Source organism: Sylvia atricapilla, chromosome W (genome assembly GCF_009819655.1).
Source record: "Sylvia atricapilla isolate bSylAtr1 chromosome W, bSylAtr1.pri, whole genome shotgun sequence".
Taxonomy (NCBI): Eukaryota; Metazoa; Chordata; class Aves; order Passeriformes; family Sylviidae; genus Sylvia; species Sylvia atricapilla.
The window spans coordinates 2,972,591-2,997,447 of NC_089173.1; the positions used below are offsets into that span (position 1 = coordinate 2,972,591).

General features: G+C 41.9%; 1 protein-coding gene across 1 annotated transcript in view; it reads left to right on the plus strand.

The window, feature by feature from the left end:
- LOC136373340 (splicing regulatory glutamine/lysine-rich protein 1-like) overlaps nucleotides 1-21,499 on the plus strand; it is a 65,929-nt gene extending 44,430 nt beyond the window's left edge. The window contains 5 exon segments of the mRNA XM_066338247.1: nucleotides 1,590-2,102; nucleotides 16,531-16,617; nucleotides 17,262-17,318; nucleotides 17,320-17,389; nucleotides 18,731-21,499. Coding sequence (XP_066194344.1) covers nucleotides 1,590-2,102; nucleotides 16,531-16,617; nucleotides 17,262-17,318; nucleotides 17,320-17,389; nucleotides 18,731-18,883 — 880 coding nt within the window. The 3' untranslated portion in view covers nucleotides 18,884-21,499.
- The last annotated feature ends 3,358 nt before the right edge of the window (nucleotides 21,500-24,857 follow it).

Consider the following 24,857-nt stretch of genomic DNA (forward strand, 5'->3'; position numbering starts at 1 on the left):
TACTTTGCCACCTCAGCTGGGTTCTGAATTTGTTCAGATGGGAAGTCCCAGACTATAGGATCAGAAAATTCCTTTAAAATTTGGCCCATATCTTCCCATTTCCCACTCCACTCAAGATTCCTCTTTGTGGGCTTAACCCCTAAATCAGGAGTCTCTTTAGTCCTTTTAGAAATCTCAGCTTTCATTTTATATAAACTGCAGACAGTATAGAGAAAACTTACTAAATTAAATGCCAGAAAGATGGTCTCTAACACTCAGGGGAAACTGAACATTTTCTAATAGAGATGTAAACAATTCAAAGGAGAAGAGGGAAGACAGAGGCTGAAAAAACTCTCCTCCTGCTTCTCCCCTAACAAACTGAACGCACCACCATAACAACTAACTATACACTCCTGGAACAGATTCAAGCATCTTAACAGCCCTCCTTTAAAGCATCACAAGCAAGCCCAGCCCAATGAATATTCTGGTTAGTGCCCCACGGCCCCAAAAACTACGTATTAGTAGCAATACCAGAGCTTTTTCTAAGTAAGGAAATAGCCCTAGGTACCACAGAGGTATTAAGACCTCAAAAACCCCTGGGGACCAGAAATATTGGCAGGCCTTCACCCTGAATGACATTATGAATCCAGAAAAAAACATCCCAATACACCCACAAAACAACTAGAACCACCGATATTATTGTTAAGGTTTTTCCACTTTCTCTGGCCCCTTTCCCGGCCAACGCACCAAGAAATGTCCTGGTTTGGAATAAATTAGGGAAGAACCTCCAAAAGGAGTCCCCTAAACCAAAACCTCCACCACCCCTTCCCCCCCAGCCCTGGGTTCGGGAAGGAAAAATACCTTGGAGGAAAAGTGGAAAAACTGGTTTATTGACAAAAAAAACATTCCCCAACACCGAATAGTGGGAAAAAGGGGGGTGACTGTGATGAGGAGGGTGCGACGCATCTGTTGCAAGCCCGAGACTTCTCCAATTTATCAGGTCAGATCAGGTCCAGAGCCAGTTCAAACCTTGGGGGGGGGGGGGGAGGAAGAAGGAGGGAAAAAAAACAAACAGAAGGAGTGAAAAAAACACACAAAAACCGGCGGCAGGGGCAGCCGGAGAGCAAAGCAAAGCAAAGCGAAGCAAAGCGAAGCAAAGGCAAAGGCAGCCAAGCTAGCAAAGAAAGGCCGAAGCAGGAAAGAAGCCAACAGCCGCAGCGAAAGCGAAAGCAAAGAAAAAAAACTGCAGGCACCCGCCCAAGAGGGAGGGGCAGCTGCCAGACATAACAATGTATCCAAGATATGATGTGGATATATGGGATAGGAGGCAAGTCAACCCAGAACACACAGCCAACAGACTCCAACTGACTCCCTACCAGCTAACTCACTCTTTATCACACCTATAGCTGGGAGGGCATGGCTGTTCCCACTCTTTGGTAATTAACACAGCTGCAATATATCAGAGGCAGGATTGCCTTTAGTACTATCTCTGTCTTCCCACAGAAACATATATTTTGTCTTGAAAAATTAATGTATGCTAAAGAGTTAGTTGTAATTTTTTTTTGAAAGTTCAAATATTAGTTAATGGATTTGTGTTTGGCTTTTCACAGGAACAAGAAAAGAGATAAAGAAAAGGTCAAGGAAAAAGAAAAGGCCAAAGAAAAGGAGAGAGACCAAGACAAAGAGAAGGAGAGAAACTGGGACAGAGACAAAGAAAAGGAAAGAGAGCAAGATAAAGAGAGAAACAGGGATAAGGACAAGGAGAAGGACCAGGAGAGAGAGAAAGAGCAGCATAAAGATCGAGAGATAGTTAGAGACAAGGATAGGGATAGAGACAGGGACAAGGACAGAAAAAAGAACAAGGAGAAGGAAGAAGACAGAGAAGAGGTAGACCAGAACAAGGAAAAAGATGTTATGAAAGAGGGGGAGAAGGATAGAGAGAAGGTTAATGACAAGGAGGGAGATAAGGACAGAGGGGGAAAAGAGGACAAAGAAAAAGAGAAAGATGAGAAGAAAGAGGAGCAAGAAAGAGAAAAAGAGAGAGATGATAAAAAAAAGAAAGAGAAGAGATCCAGAACACCTCCAAGAAGCTATAGCTCTTCAAGATCTTGTAGCTCCAGCAGGTTTGTTTAGAATTTTTTAATGCTTTTTTGGACTTGTCATTACAGTGACGCACCATGTAAAATGCACCTCCTAGTTTTTTGTATTGGTATCACCATGCCACTTACTAATTCAATTTGTATTCTTTCTATTTTTTAGATTTCCCTATAAAATAAAATCTATTTCAAAGAGCTCTATATGATGCTTGATGGAAAATAGTTTCTTGTTGGGCAACTGATACTTGCCTTTCACATAACTGTATAGTATAGTCCTTGAGGACAGTAAGTAGATGGTTCTTATGCCATTTCACTGTGTTGGAGCCATCTAAAAGTTATAGAGGGACATTAAACACCATCTTTGTCCTAATGAAAGTTTGAATCGCTGGTACATAGTTTCTTTGTTACTTACATACTGTACAGTGTTGGTCTGTAACGGAATTTGTTTGGCTTATGAACAGTTGGGTGGTAGTATTTGTCACTCGGCCACCTTAAGAATGGCAAGCAATGAATTTTCTTGGCTGGATGGCTGAAGAGCAGGAAGCAAGCGTGTCATTTGGCTGACTAACCATTCAGAAAGCCAATGTATGTATCTCAGGTGAAAAATAAGAATACCTTGTTTAGTTGATTAAATGTCCAGATACAAGTAAAAATTAATACTTCTTAACCATGCTGATAGTAAGCAGGAAAGCAGTCAAGGTTAATCTAGCTGTTGTTTTTGCCTGTGAAGGGAGGGTTAACCGGGTGGAAGTTACATAAATTCATTCTAGCAAAAGGAGACTGTGAGATTGATTATAAGCTCTGTAACTGGACTAACTTAAGCATATTCAAAAGCATAGTAGCTAACTTAAGTTCAGAAGCTTTCCAAATATCTCAGCAATTATGGAGTTCATTAATATCATGTGACAAATTTAGATAGAAAATTGTATCTGTTACCTTGAGAGAATGAAATGCTGGATGAATTGGGAAAAGTTCTACATATAATAATCACTTCCCTGGACAAAGGCAAAATTTTCATAGCTTTAAAAATTCAGTTCATGGTTCATATAATGCAGAAAAAGCTGTAATGGTTTTTGAACATTCTGTTTGTCTTATATGAAATGTCCATGCTGTTCTGGAGGTTTATGGGCAAAATATTGTGGCTTCTTTAAACATATTCCTATTCTTCCTATTTTAATGCATTGTTAACATTATTTCATGGGTTGAATACCTGCACAGAGTAGAGGTAGTTCTGTTAGCTTTGAAAACAACAATTTCTGCATGTATGTATCAGGAGTCTTGAGTTAGATAATTAATTGTGCTGAATTGACCTAGGTTGAATGCCAGGTGCTCACCAAGCAACTCTATTGCTCCTTCTCCTCAGCTGGATGGGGGAGAAAAATACCAGGAGTTGATATAAGAAAGGGAAGAGATCACTCACCAATTACCATTATAGGTGTGGTAGGTTGACCTTGGCTGGATGCCATGTGCCCACCAAGGTGCTCTGTCACTCCCCTTTCTCAGCTGGACAGGGGAGAGAGAATAAGATGGAAAACAACTCATAGGTTGAGACAAAGCAGTTTACTAAAGCAAAAGTGAAAGTTTGTGTGTGCGCAAGCAAAGAGAAAAAAAAATATTCTCTACTTCCCATACAGCCACTTCCTGGGAAGCAGGGCACATGTAGCGATTGCCCTGGAAGGCTATCACATGAAAAGGGGAGAAATCCTCAACCCTTAGTGTAGGGATGCTTAGTATTTAATTTGTCTGTAAGCACCTCTGGAAAGCCAAGACCCCAGTGCCCAACCAGTCTGTCAGCATCCTGTTAGGGGGACCCTTCACTGAACAGTCCAACTGGATTTGAGGGTGACTCAACTGACTTAGTCAGGGAAACACACTAACAGCATAAGAGAGATCCCTCAGCAGGTTTTCTCCTTTATTTGAGTATGTTACCCATTGCCAGTGCCTGTGAAGGACTCACACTAACATTTTATGGAATAACACTTTATTCATATAAAATTGTGATAGGTTAAGGTTCAAGGATTGTCAGTGATAGTATCTGACTGCAAAAATGTATTCAAAGCAATACACAGACAAGCTCTAATCCCTAATAAAAGTATTCAGCATGCAGAGTACAGTTCCTACCCAATAGGCATCCCTAGGGGAAGAAGACAGGTTCAGCCTGTCGACTGATCCAACAGTTGCAATGGAGTCTTCCCTAACTTTTCTCCTATTCTCCACTTACTTTTATATCATTTCTTTATGTTTAGATGGAGCTTGAGTGACTAGTCATACATACCTTTGTTACTGATTGGTGTAAAATTCTGTTGCTTTGCTTTTAAAGATACAGTCAAAAAAATATAAAGCACATGCTCAGTGAGGTGTGGTCGGACCTTGGAGGCAGGTTGCTATGGGATGGCGGTATGTATTAATATTACAATTAGGCTATAATGAAGCAAGTTCATCTGAGGAGAGCAATTTCAACACAGTTGATGGCTCAGCAGCAGGACATCTATCTCCCCTGGTTGACAGGTGCTATTTGGTTTATCATCTGCAAAGTACCATTGAGTTCCCCTCCCTGTAAGGATTTTAACAGAGCCTGGCTGCAGTGTCTCCACTCCATTCCATCCCTTTAGCAAGTGCTATGGTTGCAAATTTTGGGTGTGGGGAACTATCATAGAATAGGTCTCAAGCATGCCAACCGCATTCTATCCAGGGAGTGGCAACTGTATTTTAGCCTAAAATTTCCATACAGTTTATAACTTCTGTCAGGATGTGAATATAACTTCTCAGTTTCCTCTAATTTTATCTCCAGCCATCTTTCCACAAAGGCAAACATTGTAAATAAGGAATGTTTCCCCTTCTTCCCCATTTTCTTAGCTTTTATATCTGAGCTGATATATGATGTGGAATATCCCTTTGGTCAATTCAAGTCAGCTGTCCTAGTTGTGTCCCCTCTGTCATGGTTTAGGAACAGTATTTCCCAATTCAGTGTTTCCACTGAAACACTCCAAACCACATGCTGCTTACTCACTCCCCCCTCCCCCTCCCTCCTGCAGTGGGCTAGAGAGGAGAATTGAAGGCACAAAAGGCAAAGATCATGTGTCAAGATAAGAACAGTTTACTAGAAACAATGAGATAAGAAAACTAACAGGAACAGCAACAATACTAATTACAATGTACAAGAAAGAGGCAAGCAATTCACTGATTCATTACTCACCATGGAACCCAGTAATAGGGGAACCTCCACCATGATACCCTGGAAAGAGACCTACTTCCCCTGCCCCTGCCAATGAGGTGGTATAAACTAACTTCCTCTCCTGGCTACTACAGAAATTAACCCTATCCTGGCTGGAACCAGGACATTATCCACCCCTTAATCTATACCTTATACTCATGCCCAAATCCTACACCTTCCAACTATATACATATATATATATATATATTCAAGCACGAATATAATTTCCTTAGTCAATGGCCATCCCTCCAAGATGTCTGTTGAGTTCATTTAGTCCATGACTGTGGGTTCTATCCATCCTAGATGTCTTCCAGGGCAGGAGGGCTGATGTGCTGTTGGCTGTTTGCAAGTTGCATCAGGAAGTCACAACTGGTATATCTTGAGCAGTCCGTCCTCATTGTCCATGGTAGTTATGGCATACCATAGAAGTGTCATTCAGCAACCAGTATTATACAATTCAACATTACAGACTGTTCTCATCCAAAAATCAAATCCCCTTGAGGTACACATTGTGTTTCTACATCCCTCTGCATTACCCACAAGGTACACCCAGATCCTTGAGCAAAAACAATCCCATGGATGGGTTTGCATTTGCTTGAGGCAGGACTAATCTAAACTGTCTTCTCTAACCCATGCCTCATATGCACCACAGGGACTTTAACCCCTTCTACAGTATGTGGAGGTTTTGATTGGTAGAGCCTTGGGTGTTAACTAATCAGGTGGCCTTAGCTAGATGTAGATCTCAGTGTTTGAAGGTCCCACCACCCATTGCTTTCAGTGTGGTTTTTAACAGTCCATTGTACCGTTCAATTTTCCCAGAGGCTGGTGCACGATAGGGAATATGATACACCCACTCAATACCATACTCTCTGGCCAAGGTGTCTATGAAGCTATTTTTGAAATGAATCCCATCATCTGACTCAATTCTTTCTGAGGTGCCATGTCACCACAGGACTTGCTTTTCAAGTCCAAGATGGTGTTCCAGGCAGTGGTGTAAGGCACAGAGTACATCTCCAGCCATCCAATGGTTGTTTCCACCACTGTAAGCATGTAGTGCTTGCCTTGATGGGTCTGCGGGAGTGTGATGTAATCAATCTGCCAGACCTCCCCCTATTTATATTTTGACCATTGTTCATCAGGGGCTTTACCTGCTTGGCCTGCTTCATCACAGCTCATATTTCACAGTTATGGATAACCTGGGAGATAGTGTCCATGGTTAAGTCCACCCCTCAGTCACGAGCTCATCTGTATGTTGCATCTCTTCCCTGATGACCTGAGGTGTCATGAACTCACCAAGCCAGAAATAATTCACCCTTATGCTGTGTCAAGGTCCGCAAACATATGTGGGAAACCTGATGGTTCGTTTTAAGGATCTCAGAGCACAAAAGACACAGCGAGGGACAACTCAGTTTACTCAAACAAAAATGCACCTTTCTTTAGTGCCACCAAAATGTGATAGTGGGGAGAGAAATAAAGAATAGCAAGAAAAGATAGAGAAAGAGGGGAAGGGGATTATAGCTACCAATGTGGAGGGACGAGTCCTCGAGGCTGAGATACCTATAGACACGATCTTCTCCAGTGGGGTGTACACGAAAATGAGCAGGGGTCTCCAGAGTTTTTATAGGTTGGTCAAGGCAGGAACCAAAGCGGAGGGCACAGAGCCAAAGCAGGAGCCACCTGTGTTGAGGCAAAGCGAGGGGCACAGAGCCAAAGTGGGAACCACCCATGTTGAGGTTGGGTGCTCAGGGACAAGCTGAACACCGTACATGTCCGTACTCTGGTACAGAGAGACCAGTTTGGGCAAGTAGCCTTGGCTCAGTCCACTGTGACCAGTTCCATTGTTCTTGCACTCCATTCTCATGGAGATGCATATCAGTCCTTTGAGACTTGGCAAACTTTCCACCTCAGTCAGGCCAGGGGCTCCTTTCAGAGTCTGGGGTCTCAGTCTTCAATCATTGGAGACAGTTGTGAGGCATATCACATCCTTGGACAGCCCATGACATGCTGCCAGTCCAGATCCACCTGAGATACTTTAATCTTGGTAGCCTGATTCATCTGTCCATTGTTGCAATGTTCTCCTGTAGCCTGACTCTTGGGTACATGTGCTTCTATATGATATACTTGTACTGCCAACTCTCTATCCGGGCAGCAATGTCTTACCACAATTCTGCAGCCCAGATGGGTTTACCTCTGTACTGACAATTGGTCTTTTTCCATTGATCCAGCCACCCCCACAGAACATTTCCTGCCATCCACAAGTCAGTGCAGAGGTAGAGTGCTGGCCATTTCTCTTATTCAGTGATATCTAAAGCCAGCTGGATATCTTTCACGTCTGCAACCTGACTTGATCCACCTTGTCCCTCAATAGCTTCCACGACTCAATGCGTAGGACTCCATATGGCAGCTTTCCATTTTCAATGTATCCTTGCAATATGACAGGAACTGTCCCTAGAGTGTATTGCTTTTCATTTTCTGATAGCTGATTAGATGGTGAGGCCTCCTATGCACATTTTACCTTCTCCTCCTTTTCTGATGATAGTCTGAAATTTTCACCTTTGGGCCAGTTTAGGATGACTTCCACGATCTCTGGGTGATTTGGGTTTCCTATTCAAGTTCACTGTGTGATCAGAGCAATCCACTTAGTCTGGGTAGCATCAGTGTCATGATGTGTTGCAGGGACTTTCCCTTTGAGCATCCAGCCAAGCACTGGCAGTCAGGGTGCCAGGAGGAGCTGTACTTCAGTGCCAATCACTTTTGAAGCAGCTCCAACCCCCTTATAAGCTGCCAGTATCTCTTTTTCAGTTGGGGTGTAACAGGCCTTGGATCCTTTGTGTCCTTGACTCCAGAACACTAGGAGTCATCCTCAAGTCTTCTCAGGTACTTTTTGCTAGAGGCTTCAGGAAAGACCAACCTCCCCAGATGCAGTGTAGAGCACATTTTTTGCATCTTGTCCTGTCCTGACTGGCCCAAGGGCTACTGCATGAACAATCTTCTGTTTAATTTGTTCAAAAGCTTCTTGTTGTTCCGCAGCCAACTTGTCCGAAGGTAGAGAGGACTTACAGTCTGACTGTATTCTGGAATATGCATCCTCCAAAAACCCATAGTGCCTAGGAAAGCTTGTGTTTCATTCTTGCTGGTTGGTTGGAACATCGCTGCTATTTTGTTGACCACATCCATTGGAGTCTGATGATGTCCATCTTGTCATTTTATTCTGTAAAACTGAATTTCCTGAGCAGGTCCCTTGGCCTTACTCTGCTTTATGGCAAAACTGGACTTCAGCAGAATCTGGAATATCTTCTCCCCTTTCTCAAAAACTTCTGCTGTGTTGTCCCACATGATGATATCATCAATGTGTTGCAAGTGTTCTGGAGCCTCACCTTTTTCCAGTGCAATCTGGATCAGTCCATGGCAAATGGAAGGGCTGTGTTTCCATCCCTGGGGCAGTTGATTTCAAGTGTACTGCACACCCTTCCAGGTGAATGCAAACTGTGGCCTGCATTCTGCTGCCAGAGGAATGGAGAAAAATGCATTAGTATGGTTGATGGTGGCAGCACTTTGCTGCCTTGGACTCCAGTTCATACTGAAGTTCCAGTATGTACAGCACAGCAGCACTCAGCAGTGATGTGACTTAATTCAGGCCACAGTAGTCTACTGTCAGTCTTCACTCTCCACTGGATTTATGCACTGGCCATACAGGACTATTAAAGGGCGAGTGAGTCTTACTGACCACTCCCTGGTTCTCCAGTTCATGAATCATCCCATGGACAGGGGGCATGGAGTCCTGGTTAGTGCAGTATTGCGGTATCACAGTGATGCCCTTGTAGGTCCTTGAAATACCCTCTCCTCAGGTAATCTGTGTGAGGGCTGCATGGGGCCTCTGGACCAGTCACAATGGGGTGTTTTTGCCATTTTATCTGTGTCAGGCTCACTTCAGCTTCCAGTACAGTCAGCTGTTGGGATCCCCCTGTCACCCCAGAAACAGAGATGTATTCTGCCCCTAAATATCTTGATGGCATCAGGGTATACTGTGCACCAATGTCAACTAATGCCTTATACTCACGAGGGTCTGATGTGCATGGCCATCAAATTCTCACAGTCCAATAGATCCAATTGTCCCTTTCCTCCACGAGGCTAGAGGCAGGGCTCCTCTACTTCTGGTCATAGTACTCATTGCTCACTTCTGGTAAATATGACCTGGAGGTCCCTTCCAGAGTATCAGAAGTAACATCATCGCTTCTATTCTGTCTGAGGACTTGCTCACTGGAAACTGGGGCAACATTTATCCTTGAAGAATTTCCTGCAGTGGTTGTCATTCCTCTCAACTCACATACCTGTGCTGCTAGGGCAGAGATGGGTTTTCCATCCCATTTCCTCATGTCCTCTCCATGGTCACACAGATAAAATCACAGGTTACCTCGTGGTGTGTATCCTCTCTCTTGAGGAGGGGGTACTTGCTCCCAGTAGCAGACTCTGGTCCATACTGGTGGGGCATGGGACATTTCCTCTCTAACTCTCTCAAGTCTTTCAAATCTGTCTGCTGTCTTGGACAGTCTTTCCACAGCTGAGGTACCACAACCATGTGAACAGACCAAGCAACACTGTGACCAGTGGCTCCGTACCTAATATAACAAATGCTTGGTGGATGCCCCACTTGACTCCTTACACAAAATTACACTCCTTAGGGTGGGAAGGGATCTCTGGAGATCATCTAGTCTGACCCTCCTGCCAAAGCAGGGTGCATTGGATCTGAGATAGAGTTGATTTTTTCCTTAGCAGCCCTCACAGAGATGTGCTTAGCATTGGTAGCTGGAAGTGTGTTGATAACACACCAGCATTTTGGCTACTGCTGAGCAGCACTGTCCCTCTAACATTCCTTCCTCCCATCAAGGGGCTGGGAGTGGGCAAGATCCTGGGAGGGGACACAACCAGGCCAGCTGACCCAAATTAACCAAAGGGATATTCCATACCATATGATGTCAGCTCAGATATAAAAGCTAAGGGAGAGAGGAGGAACAGGGGACATTAGTTATTCTACATTTGCCTTCCAGAGCAACTACTACTCGTGCTGAAGCTCTGCTTCCTGAGAAGTGTCTGAACATTGCTCACTGATGGGAAGCGGAGATTAGCTTTCCCCTTTCCTTATGTGTGTGCAAACTTTCACTTGGTTTTTTCCTTTGCTTTAGTAAACTGCTTTATCTCAACCTACTAGTTGTTTTCCATCTTATTGTCTCTCCAGTCCCACTGGGGAGTGATAGAGCAGCTTACTGGGCACCTGGCACCCAGCCAAGGTCAAACCACTACAGTCCTTTAGGCACCCAAATGTGGGATAAGATAAAGGTAGTTATACATATATATATTGCATGCTATAGTAAATGGTAAATAGTAGTTATCAAGTAGCAAGCTTCTATGTGGGTTTGTTAGCTGCAGTGCTTATCACTTTGTTTTGCTGAGTTTAGGAACATGTTAAGACAAACAATGACAATGAGTGAATACAGCTCCTTCTCCCTGCCCAGGGTGGATGTGAATGATTTTATACTGCAGACTTCCATGGTCTTTGCTCATCCTTATGTAAGCTGTTTAATACTATTAATAATATTAGCTAATACTGTTGGTACACTATGGAATTCATGCAATCTGTCATCATCCTGGTGTAAGAGAATACAAACTTTAGGTGAGGAAATATTGAAATCTGCCCTGAGGCATCCAGTTCCTGGGTGGCAGGGTTCGTGGAAGAATTTGGGCAGGTTCCTAGGGTAGTTATCACCTCCCATTGCCTGGGACTTTACACCCAAACAGGTAAACAACCCTAATAAACTGACCTGTCAACTGATAGAAGGGTGCCTTGTTTACCCCCACGAAAACCAGCAGCTTCTTGCCCTGTACTAGAGCCTGGCCTGTGCCTACCGAGCCACTGTTCAATACTCTCATAGGACTATAGTTGAGGCAGGAATCCAAACTGCATTTGAGGACACTATGGCTGAGACAGGAACTCAAACCACAGTGACTATGGCTGAGACAGAAGACTCAAACCACAGCAACTACAGTAATTGCCCCAGTAGTGAAAACAAAAAAATGGACAAGGCAAGTTGCAGACCCATACTACTGATTAGTAAAGGAGGAAGAAGAAGAGGAAGTAACAGTAGGAAAGGAGGGATTAGATCAAGAGGCAGGCCCTTCAGCAAAGAAATTGAAAGGAGTGAGGCAAATCAAACAGGAAACTGAAGTTACTTGGTCCCTGACCTCATCAGAACTTTGAGACTTGCAAAAAGATTACAGCCGCCAGCAAGGTGAGCGGATTTCTGCCTGGCTACTTTGGTGCTGGGATAATGGGGCCAACAGTCAGTAGTCAGAAGTTCATGAAGCCCAACAACTGGGATCTCTTGCTAAAGATCAGGAAATTGAAAGAGGAATTGGAAAGGAAGTAGCAATTTGCAGACTTTGGAAATGGCTTCTCTCAAGCGTGAGGGCAAGATATCCATTTAAGGAAGATTTTGTGAACTCCCCAGCAATGTGGACCACTGCAGACAAAGATATCCAGTACTTAAGAGAAGTAGCAGTGCTGGAAATCATCTATATTGATCTAAACAGTGACAGAGTCCCTAAAGATCCAGAGAATGCCCCTTGCACAATGGCCATGTGGAGGAAAGTGGTCCAAAGTGCCCCTGCATCATATTCCAGTAGCTTGGTTTCATTGTATTATCCACAAATGGATACACCAACTATAGAGATGGCATCCTTCTGGCTCTGAAATGTTGAAGAAACTCTGGGTACTTCCTCATCCCTACAAGCCAGCACCCCAGCTTTTAGGGGCAGTCCAACCTATCAGTTGTCTCCTGCTCTGGTCAGAGGGAAGTCCCAAGCTCACACTGTGTGGCAAACTCTGGTTCTTTCTGCGTGACCAGAGGGAGGGCATCAGGTAGTGGGATGGTGAACCCACCTTTAAACTGGAAGGCCATGTCCATGAACTGAGAGGGAAGAGAGCTGTTAAGAAAGGGTTATCCAAAATAACTCTGTGTAGTTCCTGCAGAGAGACAAGAAGGCAACCAGTGATCTCCCAGACATAAAATAACTGAAATCACTTCCTTTAACCCTGGTGAAGACACTTCTGATCTGGCATCCCAAAGGTCAGACAGTGAATACTCTGACCAGGAACAGGAACAGAGGGTCCCTGCCTTCAGCCAGGAGGAAAGGGATGACCAGATATACTGGACTGTGTGCATTCAATGGCCTGGCACATCAGATCCAACAGAAGTATAAAGCTTTAGTAGATACCAGTGCACACTGATGCCATCAAGGCACAGGAGTGCGGAATCCATCTGCATCTCTGGAGTAACGGGGGAGGCCAGGAGGTGTCCATATTAGAGGCTGAGGTGAGTTTAACAGGGGACAAATGGGAAAAGCATGCCATTGTGACTGGTCCTGTGGTGCCTTCTATCTTTGGCATTGACTACCTCAGGAGAGGGTACTTCAAGGACCCAAAAAGGTATTGATGGGCTTTTGGTGTAGCTACTATGAATACAGAAAAGATCAAACAGTTATCCACCCTGCCTGGCCTCTCAGAAGATCCCTTCATTGTGGGATTGCTGCAGGTTGAAGACCAGCAAATACCAATTGCTACCAGGACAGTGCGTTGGTGGCAATATTGCACCAACCGAGACTATAACTCCCATCAATGAACTAATTCATCAACTGGAGAGCCAAGGAGTAATCGGCAGGACCCACTCACCCTTTAACAGCCCCATATGGCCAGTGTGAAAGTAATGGAGAATGGAGGCTGACAGTAGACTATTGTGGCCTGAATGAAGTCACCCCACCTCTGAGTGCTGCTATACAAGACATGTTGGAACTTCAATATGAGTTGGAATCAAAAGCAGCCAAATGGTGCCACAATTGATATGACTAATGCATTTTTCTCAATCTCTTTGGCGGCAGAGTGCAGGCCACAGTTTGCTTTCACTTGGAGGGGCATCCAGTACACCTGGAACCAACTGCCCCAGGGGTGGAAACACAGCCCTACAATCTGCTGTGGATTGATCTAGACTGCACTGGAACACAGGGTCACCTAGACAAGGTTACACAGAAATGTGTCCAGGTGAGTTTTGAATGTCTCCTGAGAGGGAGAATCCACAACTTCCCTGGACAACCTGTTCCAGTGCTCTGCCACCCACAACATAAAGTTTTTCCTCATGTTGAGATGGAACTTCTTGTGTTTTAGTTTATGGCCATTGCTCCTGATTCTGTCACTGGGCACCACTGAAAAGAGTCTGGCACCATTCTCTTGGCACCCACCTTTGAGATATTTATATGTAATGATGATATCCTCTCTGAGTCTTCTCTTCTCTAGACTAAAGAGGCCCATCTCCCATGATGTCTCCTCAAAAGAGAGATGCTCCAGACCCCGCCATCATCTTAGTGTCCCTCCACTGGACCCTCTCTAGTAACTCCTTGTCTTTCTTGCACTGAGGGGCCCAGAACTGGACACAGCACTCCAGATGTGGCCTCAGTAGGGGCAAATAAAGGGGGAGGATCACCTCCCTTGACCTGCTGACCACACTCTTCCCAATGCACCCCAGCACACCATTGGCCCTCCTGGCCACAAGGGCACACTGCTGGCTCATGGTCAACTTGTCATCCACCAAAACTTCCAGGTCCTTCTCCACAGAGCTGCCCCAGTCTGTACTGGTCCTTGGGGTTATTCCTCCCCAGGTGCAGGGCCCTACACTTACCCTTGTTGAACTTCATTAGGTTTCTGTCTGCCCAATTCCAACACTCAACTCCAACTCCAACACCTATCAAGGTCCTGATGAATGGCAACAGCCTTCAGGTGTATCAGCCACTCCCCTCAGTTTTGTATTATCAGCAAACTTACTGAGGGTACATTCTGTCCCTTTGTCCAGGTTGTTGATAAGCAAGTTTATTGTGTTTTTTACACACCCCACTCTCATATGGTTTGGTTACTGGCTCAACCCCATATTTCCCATAGCAGTCTCAGACATCTGATTTGTTAAAACAATTTATTCATGATGCAGTAACACAGAAACAGCTCAAGCTGGTGCCTTCAAGGAGGAACCCTGAACAACTGAATCCCTGGGCTTTTATATTCTTCCAGTCTATCTGCACAATAGTCTGGGGTCTTCCTGCTGAGTCCTCAGCTCCTACTGTGTCTCTGTGTGTCCAGTCACCTGGCTGGTGCTACAGGTCCCTGTGCAAAAGGTCAGTGCCGGTTCACAGACTCTTCCTGGGGCTCCCAATATTTCCCACCACACAAAGCTTAATCTGCAGCTGCACACTGAGCTACCTGCACAGAATGTATTACTCAACACTCACAAGAGCAGAGTAGAGGGGGAGTTATTCCACACTACCACCGTTCTTCCCAGTACTACTAGTTGGAGACAAGTGTTGTAAAATGTCTCTGCCTCAAAGCTTCTGTCTGTCTCAGAATTCAAAAAATTCTAGCACCGCTAGACCTGATGTTGGTCTAAGGCAAATCTTGGAGTGATTTCTAGTGAACTTTATTTGAATCAACCGGAAGTTGGCTCCAGTCATTACCCTGTGGAATTTTTCCTTTGAGACAAGAATGTTAGTTCTGTGTATGATTTAGAGTCACACAATCAGTATCAAACTTTTTAAACTATTTTTCCTTAAATTTTGCTGTATTAGTGTTCCTTAAGCGTGTGAATAAAAACAGGCACACAAAAATCTTTTTATAGACAAATGTAACATAGAGGTAGGAATGGTGTCAAACATCTGTAGCTCTTCAACTATGAAAAGCAGAAACTGAAAATTAGATTTAATGAATAAACAATTTCTAGTTGGAACACAATTACTGGGGCACTTGGTTGCTCACAGATATGTATACAGGAAAACAAAATAAAGGGGATGTACTCAGTTTAGACCAGGTGGGAGCACTGTCAGAACAATATATTAATTTCCAATGTCCCCATTTGAAAAAAGGTGATGATATATGTAAGGATGTTCAAAATGAGGTGCATGTTAACCAGTGAACAGATGATCAATGATTGTGGGGGCTCTTTCCATGATTTTGAGGCCACTTTATATTTTTGTTTACCAAAAATTTAATCAAACTTAAGAACTTGCTGAAAAAAATAGTTATGAACTTTTGTCCTGTGCAGCATCAGGAGATCAAGCTAGATGATACTGTCAGAATATAAACCCAAATAGTGATACTAGGTATATCTTAATATATGCTTTTGTAATTTATCTAATAACTGTTGTTTTCTTGGCCTTCCTAAATATTAAAATCAGTGAGGAATTGCAAAAGCTGGTATGCATAAGTGTAACTTTTGTGTTGTATCTTAAAATGCCCTGACAGTTACTTTAATTTCCCTGTTGTCTTTGTTCTTCCTGTCTGTTTTTCCTGCCCTATGAAGAGGTGATAGAAAAGAGTCATCTTTGACAGACAGGTAGTATGTTTATGTTGAATGAAGCTTTTACTTGCTCAGTTTTTACTTTATTTTAACATGTGCCTCGGTATGTTTGCAACCAGTTATTTAATGTTCTGTTCTATTTGAGATCAGACCCCATAACAGCAACTTCATCAAATTTCATGCATCTGTATAAAACAGCTGTTTTATAAAATACTAAGAGCTCTTCAGTGTGTTATAGAATAATGCATAGGTTTACTGAGCATGGACTGCTAGGAAAATGATAGATATTAACATTTTCATTTTAATTTTGACAACAGCTTGAGATTCATTTTGCACTGCTTGCTAATAAACCAGTATGAATGCTAGCTTATGTATTCAGGAATTAAATTTCAGTCATGCTGAACTGGAATTCCAGTGATCTTAAGCTTGCAATGTTAATTTTTGAAGTTTGTATTGCTCAAGTTTATGCCTTTTGTCTTAATGTGTATTTTCATTCAATTGTATTATTTTCCTGACTGAAGAAACTTAGTAGAGGATTAGTGAATTCAGTGTGTTTCCATTGTTATATAACAAGTATAAGCATGTGAGGATAAGGATAAAACTAAAATCTGAAAGGAAGGGCCCAACTTTTTTTTCCTACTTCTCACTTCCATTTTCTCCTTTCCCATCAAGCTGAAACATATGATTTTTTTGTTTTGTTTGTATGGTTCATATATTATTTGTCATAGTTAATGTTAAATTCAGGGATATTTACTTAGTTGTGTCAGATAATTTTAAGAGCTTTCTGGTTTTATCCAGTTGCTGAGTTTATTATTTTTCTTCTTTGGTCATCATGAATTTCTTGGTCCTCCAGAGAAAGGCGTAAAAGGAAGAGTAGAAGTCTCTCCAAGTCTCCTGAAATGACCAAAAAAAAGTATTCACAAGCTCCTTCTCCGAGAAGGTCAGTTTGCCATAAACATAAAAGTTAATGAGCAGTAAAGGAGGAAAAAGTTGTAGTATTTTTGTTAAATTGAAATGTGATATAGAGATCAGTGTTATGAAAGGAGCTAACTCAATTTGTGTTTCTTCTGGTTTTTGGGGTTTTTGTTTGGAAGAAGCTCTTTAGTAATTTTCATTTCTAAGGAAAAGGTCTATTTTTCAATAAACAGAACACTCAAAAGTGGATGCAGATACATATATTGAAAACAAATTGGGAAGTATTTTCATTGATTTACTGCCTTTTCATTAGTTATCTCAGATAATTTCAATTGGTCAGTATGATTCAGTTCTGAGTTAAAACAAACCAAAAAGCCCTTTATGGATTCGATCTTTGGTATGCTTTCAACTGGAGAGTTTTTAATCTGTTAGCTCTTTGCAAATACCATGTATACTGAACAAGTGCATTCTTTAGCTCTCTTCCCTTGTCTTTGTGAAGGGATTTTTGTTATGTTTGAAAGTGGCTGAACCTTTCTGAAAGAAAGCAAACCAGGATACCAACATTCATAGTTATTGTACAATTTACTGTACAGTACAGAGTATGCATTGGTAGTACATTTGTTGCTGTGGGATCCAATTCTGATTTGAGAAAAAAATTTTCTTAAACAGAAACAAAAAAGAGAAAAAAAGAGAAAGAGATACAAATAATGAAAGAAGAGAAAGGGAATACTTCAAGAAAAAAAAATAGTAAAGAAAAAGAGGGAAAGGAGAAATCTGACAAAAGCACCACTGTGAAGGTAAGCTGTGTGACCAGGTGATAAACGGAGTGGAGTGCTGCGAGTGGAACAATTATTGGAATTTCCTCCCTTCTTTATCTTTCTTTATCTCACCCTTCTTTTGCCCATTTTCCTTGTCAAAGTATTGACACTTGATGGAGCTTTTGTGAATAGGTTCCTGAAGCACTTTGTTTTGGTTTCTCTCTCTTTTCTGTTGTGTTATATGTTAGGAGTTGGCTGGCTGCCTATCTGTATGGGCAGGCATAAAGGAGATTGTATAACTAAGCAGAAGGGTTCAGGGTTAGTTTCCCTGTGTTGTGGTTTAACCCTGCCCAACAACTGAGCACCACACAACTGCTCTCACCTACTCCTCCCTGATGGGATGAGGGAGAAAATCAGAAGACTAAAAGGGAAAGCAAATGCTGCACACAGAAGCAAAGCAAAACAAGGAATTCATTCACCCATTCCCATGGGCAGGCAGGTATTCAGCCATCTCCAGAAGAGCAGGGCCCCATCATGTGTAGCAGTTACTTGGAAAGACAAACACCATTGCTCAGAATACCCGCCCCCCCCTTCCTCCTTCCCCCATCTTTTAATTCCTATGAAGAAAATTAGCTCTATCCCACCCCAAACCAGCACAGGCTTTTGATCTGAAAATATTTTTAATAAACTTTCATTCTGTAGTTCAGCCTCTCCCTGGTTGCTTTGGTCCTGGACTGCATATTTGACTCTGCAGAAATAAAGCTGGAGAAAATTTGAGGAAAGAGTAGTATGGGATTTTTTCCTTTGCAAAATAGAAGGTGATGTGATTAAGAAAAGAAACATATTCAAATGTTTAATCCTATAATTTAAAACCCAGCATGTTTCTAAAGAGTAGTTCGAGGTACTAAGAATTATTCAACTGCTATAAAACAGCTGATTTAGGTAACTGTCCACATGCTTAAGTAATTGTCGTACCCAAGAACTCTCTTAAAATTTATCAGTTACCTGACAAAAAACATAAAAGAAAAATTGTAATTCTGTTTTACTTTTAAAATATGTTGAAGTCCTAATTTCTGAAGCTTTTTCTTATAGGTACCATGGTACTGCTTGTTCTGTATTACCTGAATATTTACTATAAAGACAAATCACTTTATGGCAATGATTTCTTGGGTGACAGGTTGAATGCCTCACTTCAGCCAATTTAAAAAAAAGACTTAAAAAAAATTTAATTAAAAATTTTAAAAACCCTGATAGCTCTATTCTGAAAATTGCTGAAAGAAGGCATGTAAAATTGAGGCAATCAAAATACCAGTAATTGGTTGGAAGTCTTATCTTATAATGCTAATTAATTATTTTTTAAAACAATTTTATCTTTTGTAGGACAATGATCACACTGAAGAGGATCAGAATTCAGAAACTGACAAGGAAGTAGGCAATAGAGATACAGAAAGGATAGGTGAAGTCAAACTACACCAGAATGGGAACTGTCGACCAAATGACAAAAACCTCTCAATTAAAATGGAAGAGGTTTAAAGCAAAAAATGGACCTCTGGCTCAACTAAGGAATGAAATTTGAAGCTTTTTATTTCCCAGAACAAGGAAGAAAATATCAAAGTAATCAACCTGAACGTGGTGATAGTACTAGTACCTCTTCCAATTCTAGTGACAGCTTTCACAATTTCTTGCTGTAAAGCAAGAGAGCACAGACCAGTAGTTATACTCTGAAAAAGCAGATGCCATCAGAACTATTCATATCTAAAAATCCATGGATCTCCATGATGGCTGTACTTACTTGTAAAATGATTTATGTTAAGTTTTGCCATTTTCTGTTACAAATAAGTAGAAACTGAAAGATGTAAACCTGTACTATAAAAAAAAAAAAAAAAGCTGAATATATGCATTGAAGATTGTTTAAAGTTCTGCTTGTTCACAAATTTTGTATTGGTTTACTTTTTGGGTTAAAAATCCACAAAGCCCTCAATGCGTACTGTTTGATGTGCTTCAAAATGGTGCATAAATGTACACATTTTCTTCAGTTATAAATGAAAATTATTTTTAAACATAAACACAGTTTTATGGTTCCTATGTTAAATGCCCACTGACTAGTTTCTTTTTCATTTGCTTACTGCTTGAGATTCTTGGGTTTTATTTAAAGCAATTTCTTACTGTTATGCTTAAAATAATTATTTTTTTAAGTACTTGAACAATGCATGATACTTTTCTGTTCCAAAAAGGAACATAGCTATGTTATAGATAATAGGTTAGCTTACTGGGTTATTTTAGAGTTTTGTTTTTTTGTTTATTTTTGTCCTTCCAGAAGTGAGCACATTTATATGATATTATTATAACTTACAGCTTTGTTTTGAGCCATACTGCAGTGTGTCTGTTCAGTTGCAAATAGTACAGGTGCCATTATGAAAATACTTTTTTCTTATTTGTTTAAAAAACTATGGGACCATGAGCAGAAGCTTTAGTGCCTTCTTAAAATAATGTGGTATTTTCCAGAAATGTTTGTGCTATTACTTATTTTCATCTAAATCTAACATTATCTCTATTGCTATTTGCCACCACAATACTGTAGACAAGAATGCAAGTTATTTCTCAGAAGGATTTTTTTGATTCACTTGTTAAAATACTAGAACTCCATTTTTACTTTATTTTTTATTACTAGAATAGATTTATAGTTGAAAGCAAAGATGCATTTCAGGTGCCACTACTGTACAAAAGCAGTAGCTGAATACAAAGCATTTTCTGATCACCTGCATCAAAGACAGCCTTTTAGACATTTAATCTACATTTGAATGGCCTTGTTATGTCTCCATCGTCATCTCTGATACCTCTTGGATGATATAAAAGGAATCGTATGCAAAATTGCGGGGATAAATAATTTTGGAAAAAAGTTCTAATTTGCATAGGAATTATATAGTAGAGATTCTTTTTTTCATTTTTTAAAGGAAAAGCATGTAAGAAGAGAATGACAAACTAAATATTTTTGTCAAGCTAAAACACTGAGTACTTGAGTACCTTGAGTACTGTGTCCAGTTCTGGGCCTCTCAGTTTAGGAAGGATGTTGAGATGCTTGAACAAGTCCAGAGGAGGGCAACAAGGATGGTGAAGGGCTTGGAACACAAGCCCTATGAAGAAGGGCTGAGGGAGCTGGGGTTGTTTAGCCTGGAAAAAGGGAGCCTCAGGGGAGACCTTATCACTCTACAACTAACTGAAAGGCGGTTGTAGTCAGGTGGGGGTCAGTCTTCTCCCAGGCAACCACTGACAGAACAAGAGGACACAGTCTTAAGCTGCGTCGAGGGAAGTTTAAGTTAGACATTAGAAAAAAATTCTTCACTGAAGGAGTGATTGTGTGCTGGAGTCGTCTGCCCAGGGAGGTGGTAGAGTCACTGTCCCTGGATGTGTTTAAAAAAAGACTGGACGTGGCACTCAGTGCCATGGTTTAGTTGATGAGGTGGTGTTAGGTCATAGGTTGGACTTGATGATTTCAAAGGTCTTTTCCAACCTAGTTCATTCTGTGATTCTGTAACATGGCTTGTGCTCTCTGAACTAATTAAATCAGTTTCATCATTGTGAGATTTCTTAAGTCATACTTTTAAAATTTATACCTAAAACCAAGTAGATTATTTTTAAAACAACTTAATACAATCAAATTACTTGCCTTACTTCATGGGAAGTTATTTCTTTCAGTTAAAAAAAAATACCATATTAACTATTTGCTTTCAATTTGTTTTTATTTTCCTTTGCGTAAGTAATTCTTACCACAAAAACAAAAAAGAAAAAGAAAAACATATTACAGGGAATGTAAAATAACCCAATTTGATTGTAAGATTGTTAATCACTCTTTTTTTATAGGATTTTATGTTCTTGAGACTGTGTACATTCAAGACTGTAGAAAACACTTTACCATGTAAAGTATGGACACTCATTTTTGTGATGTTTAAGCCACATGCTGTTGATTGGTAAGCAGCTTATTTTGATCAAAGAATGACAAATCTGTATGCTTATAGAAAGACTGTGAAGGACTGTCTTACAACAACTGTCTTATTTATGATGTGTAAGTAGCATAGAGCAAAGAACTTCTTTGCATACTTGTTTTCCTTGGTACCATTTCACTAATAAAATTAAGTATTTTAGAGGGAAGTTTTTGCTTTTACATACTTTCAGTTGATCTGATGCTGGCTGGATGCCAGGCACCCACCAAAGCCTCTCTATGCCTCCCCTCCACAGCTGGACAGGGGAGAGAAAATTTAATGAAGGGTTCATGGGTTGAGATAAGGACCAGGAGAGATCACTCATCAAATACCATCATGGGCAAAACAGGCTCAAATTAGAGATATGAATTGAATTTATTGCTAACAAAATCAGAAAAGGATAATGAGAAGTAAAATAAAACCTTAAAAACACCTCCATCCTTCCCAGCTCTACCTCCTACCACAGTGGTGCAGGGAGACAGGGAATGGGGGTTATGGTCAGTTCATCACACATTGTTTCTCCACTGCTCAGTAAGAGGAGTCCTTCCCCTGCTCCAGCATGGGATCCTTCCCATGAGAGACAGTTCTCCATGAACTTCTCCAACGTAAGTCCATCTCATGAGCAACAGATCTCTGCGAACCACTGCAACGTGAGTCCATTTCAATGGGCAACAGTCCTCCCCAAATTGCTGCAATGTCGGTCACTTTTCCGAGCTTCTTTGGAGCTACCAAGGATTGGCTATGCTGGACATGGAGGAAGCTTCTGGCAGCTTCTCATAGAAATCACCCCTGTTGCCCCCATGGTACCAAATCTTGGCCGTGCAAACCCACTACATTCAGGCAGCTTCTCTGATTTGAAATGAGGATACAAATTAAAATAATATCTTTGAAAAGCTAAGTTTCTCCTTCGGGAGAAATTAGAATTCTTGCAGTGTATCACATTTCAGCTGAGATTAGTTTGATTTCCTGAGTTTTGTTATCCTGAAATGGCATAGCTCTATTATATAGCAGTTACAGAATATGCAAAGGATTGTGTACAGTTAGCAAAGAAACATGCCTTTGAAAATTAATAGTTAAGGATGGAAGCCTTACTAGCTAATGCATCACGTGTAAGTCAATATGCTGCCACCCTGATCTTTTTCAGCCTTCTGATGTTTGCATTTTTGTAGTGGAGTTTCTCACAGATTTTCATGTAAACAAAGTGATGTTTTCATTCCTCTCTTGAGGAGGGATAATTGATGGACTTCTGGTTTAACCAGTGTGGTTGAAGAGGTGTCAACCTCATCCTCCAATCCATGGTCATTGTCCAAAATCTATATAAACTGAAGTAGAAAAATAAACTTCCCTCTTTTTCCCTGATGACCTGACTGCACTTGTGTTGTTTGTTTTGTGTCCTATAGCAACAATATGCAGCACATTGTTATATCATATGTGAATTAATGGTTTCCTTACAAAAAGTTTTGGGTTTTTTTTTTATAAAAAAGGAAAACAAACAAAACCAAATCGGCCAAGCATATAAATTCCTTCCCCACCCCAGGTCATATTTTCTTACAAATTCTATACTTTTTAATTTTGCTTTGTAAATAATATGCAGATCTGTAAAGTAGTTAAGTTATATCTATTCTTATTAGGTGATTTTCGGTTCATCTCTTCCTAAAAAGCCACCACTAGAGAGCTATTATTCTTTAAAATGCCTGTCTCTGCAGAAGGTAGCTGTCTTGGTTTAGGAAGACAGGTATCTTCCAGGGAAAGCCGGAGCTTCCCTTGGAATGGAGAATGTAAACTACCACCACCACCACCAACCTTCTTCCCAATTGTAATTTTTTCAGTTAAAAGCTTTTAGGCAAAAGATTTTGGAAATAGAAATAGCAGTTCTTTACTAATATATAACAAAACAAACAAACACAACTACAGCATTGATAACAAAAACAGTACCAATAACTTTGAGGACTTTGCTTCACAAAAAACCCAGGGCAGTCTTGGTGCCCCCGTAGGATCCTCAGAGCACCAAGCTGGGAACAGTGGAAAAAAAGTCTCGGGCTGGTAACTGTAGAGTGGCAGAAATGTCCTGGCAGAGCAGAGGCAGGGTCCCAGCAGGGCAGGGGGATGCAGGGTCAAGCTGTAGCAAGAGGAGCAGCACTGATGGAATTACCACGGCAGGGCAGAGCTGGCCCAGCTCTCGCAGGGCGGCAGAGGAGCCCAGAACTCCAGGGTGAGCAGATGATGATAGATTTCTGTTGCAGAAATATTTGGAATAAGGTGAGCAATTCTAGACTGGGCCCTTGGCCTGCAGAACCGGTGGGCCTTTGTGGCGTAGCAAAAAATTCACCTCTCTCCCTTAAGGTGTTCCAGGTTCTAACGAGTGTTCATATGTAGTTTTATAGTGTTAATACAAAAGCCTCCTTAAAACAGCAAATGTGTACATTTTTTAAGTGCCTTGTAATGTCAATAAAGTCGCAAAAGAATAAATATGAAGAGACAAACAATAAACGCGAGTGCATGAAACACGGTCTCAGTGTGGATGTTGTAGCTCGGCCTGACCTCTCAAAAAGGGACCTCAGCTTTTTCTGGCACCCGAACAGGGACCCTTTTGCTTTAGTTACCATAACCCTCCCCCCGAACGCGGGTGGGTACGGTCCGCTGGCCAAAAGAAGGGGCTCAGCAGGGCTCCCCTGATTTGCGGTATTGGGGAGCCGACCCAGACGTGGGTCGTGTGGAATCGCTTTCTCGCGCTGGCCACAAAGCATTCCACAGGATTCATCGCGGATCGTTGGATGAATCTCGCGCCGTCCCCAGGACGTGGACGGTTTAGCGGTCTCCTGGACGCAGGAGAGCTCGTTTCATAACCGAGTTCGGCTCAGTTCGGCCGGGGAAGCGAGCGAGGCAGAAAGCGTGAGGGGTCGGGAACGGTGTGCGCGTAGTGGTCTGTGAGGCTACAGCGACACACCCTGGTGGAAGGTAAGACTGCGTTTGCTGCGGAACAAAGGAACTGCGAGGAAAAAACAGGGATCGAGAAATGCAGGCAGCAACGCGACTTCTTGCCAATATTATATCTAAGAGAAGAGAAACATTAAAAGAGGCGGATTTAAAGCGTCTCACCCTATGGGGCCAGGAGGAGAGGGAAGCTGAACAAGCCATTGCTTGTTTTTAGTGAGACGGAGTGGCAAGAGATAGAAGAATTGCTTTGAGATTCCGCGATTGGGGGCGGCAAGGAAAGCAAAGTCGCACAAGAACTGGGCATGGTGCAAAAAAATACCTTGGTTACCTTACAACTGCTTACGGCCGAGCGGAAGCCAGCGGAGGCTGCGATTCAAGCTCTAGAAAGTGAGAGACCTGAACACGCAAAGATCGAGAACAATGAAACGCAGAAACCCTCTAAGCTGGCGAGATATTTCGGTATTCATAGTGCCTGCCCTGTGAAAGGCACCCGAGCCCCCGTTTGCTCAGCGCTGCAAGATGTAATTCAGCACATTCAAAGACCGAATGTGGCCCCGACCGCTCTGGCGTGAATTGACCCTGTTTGGGAA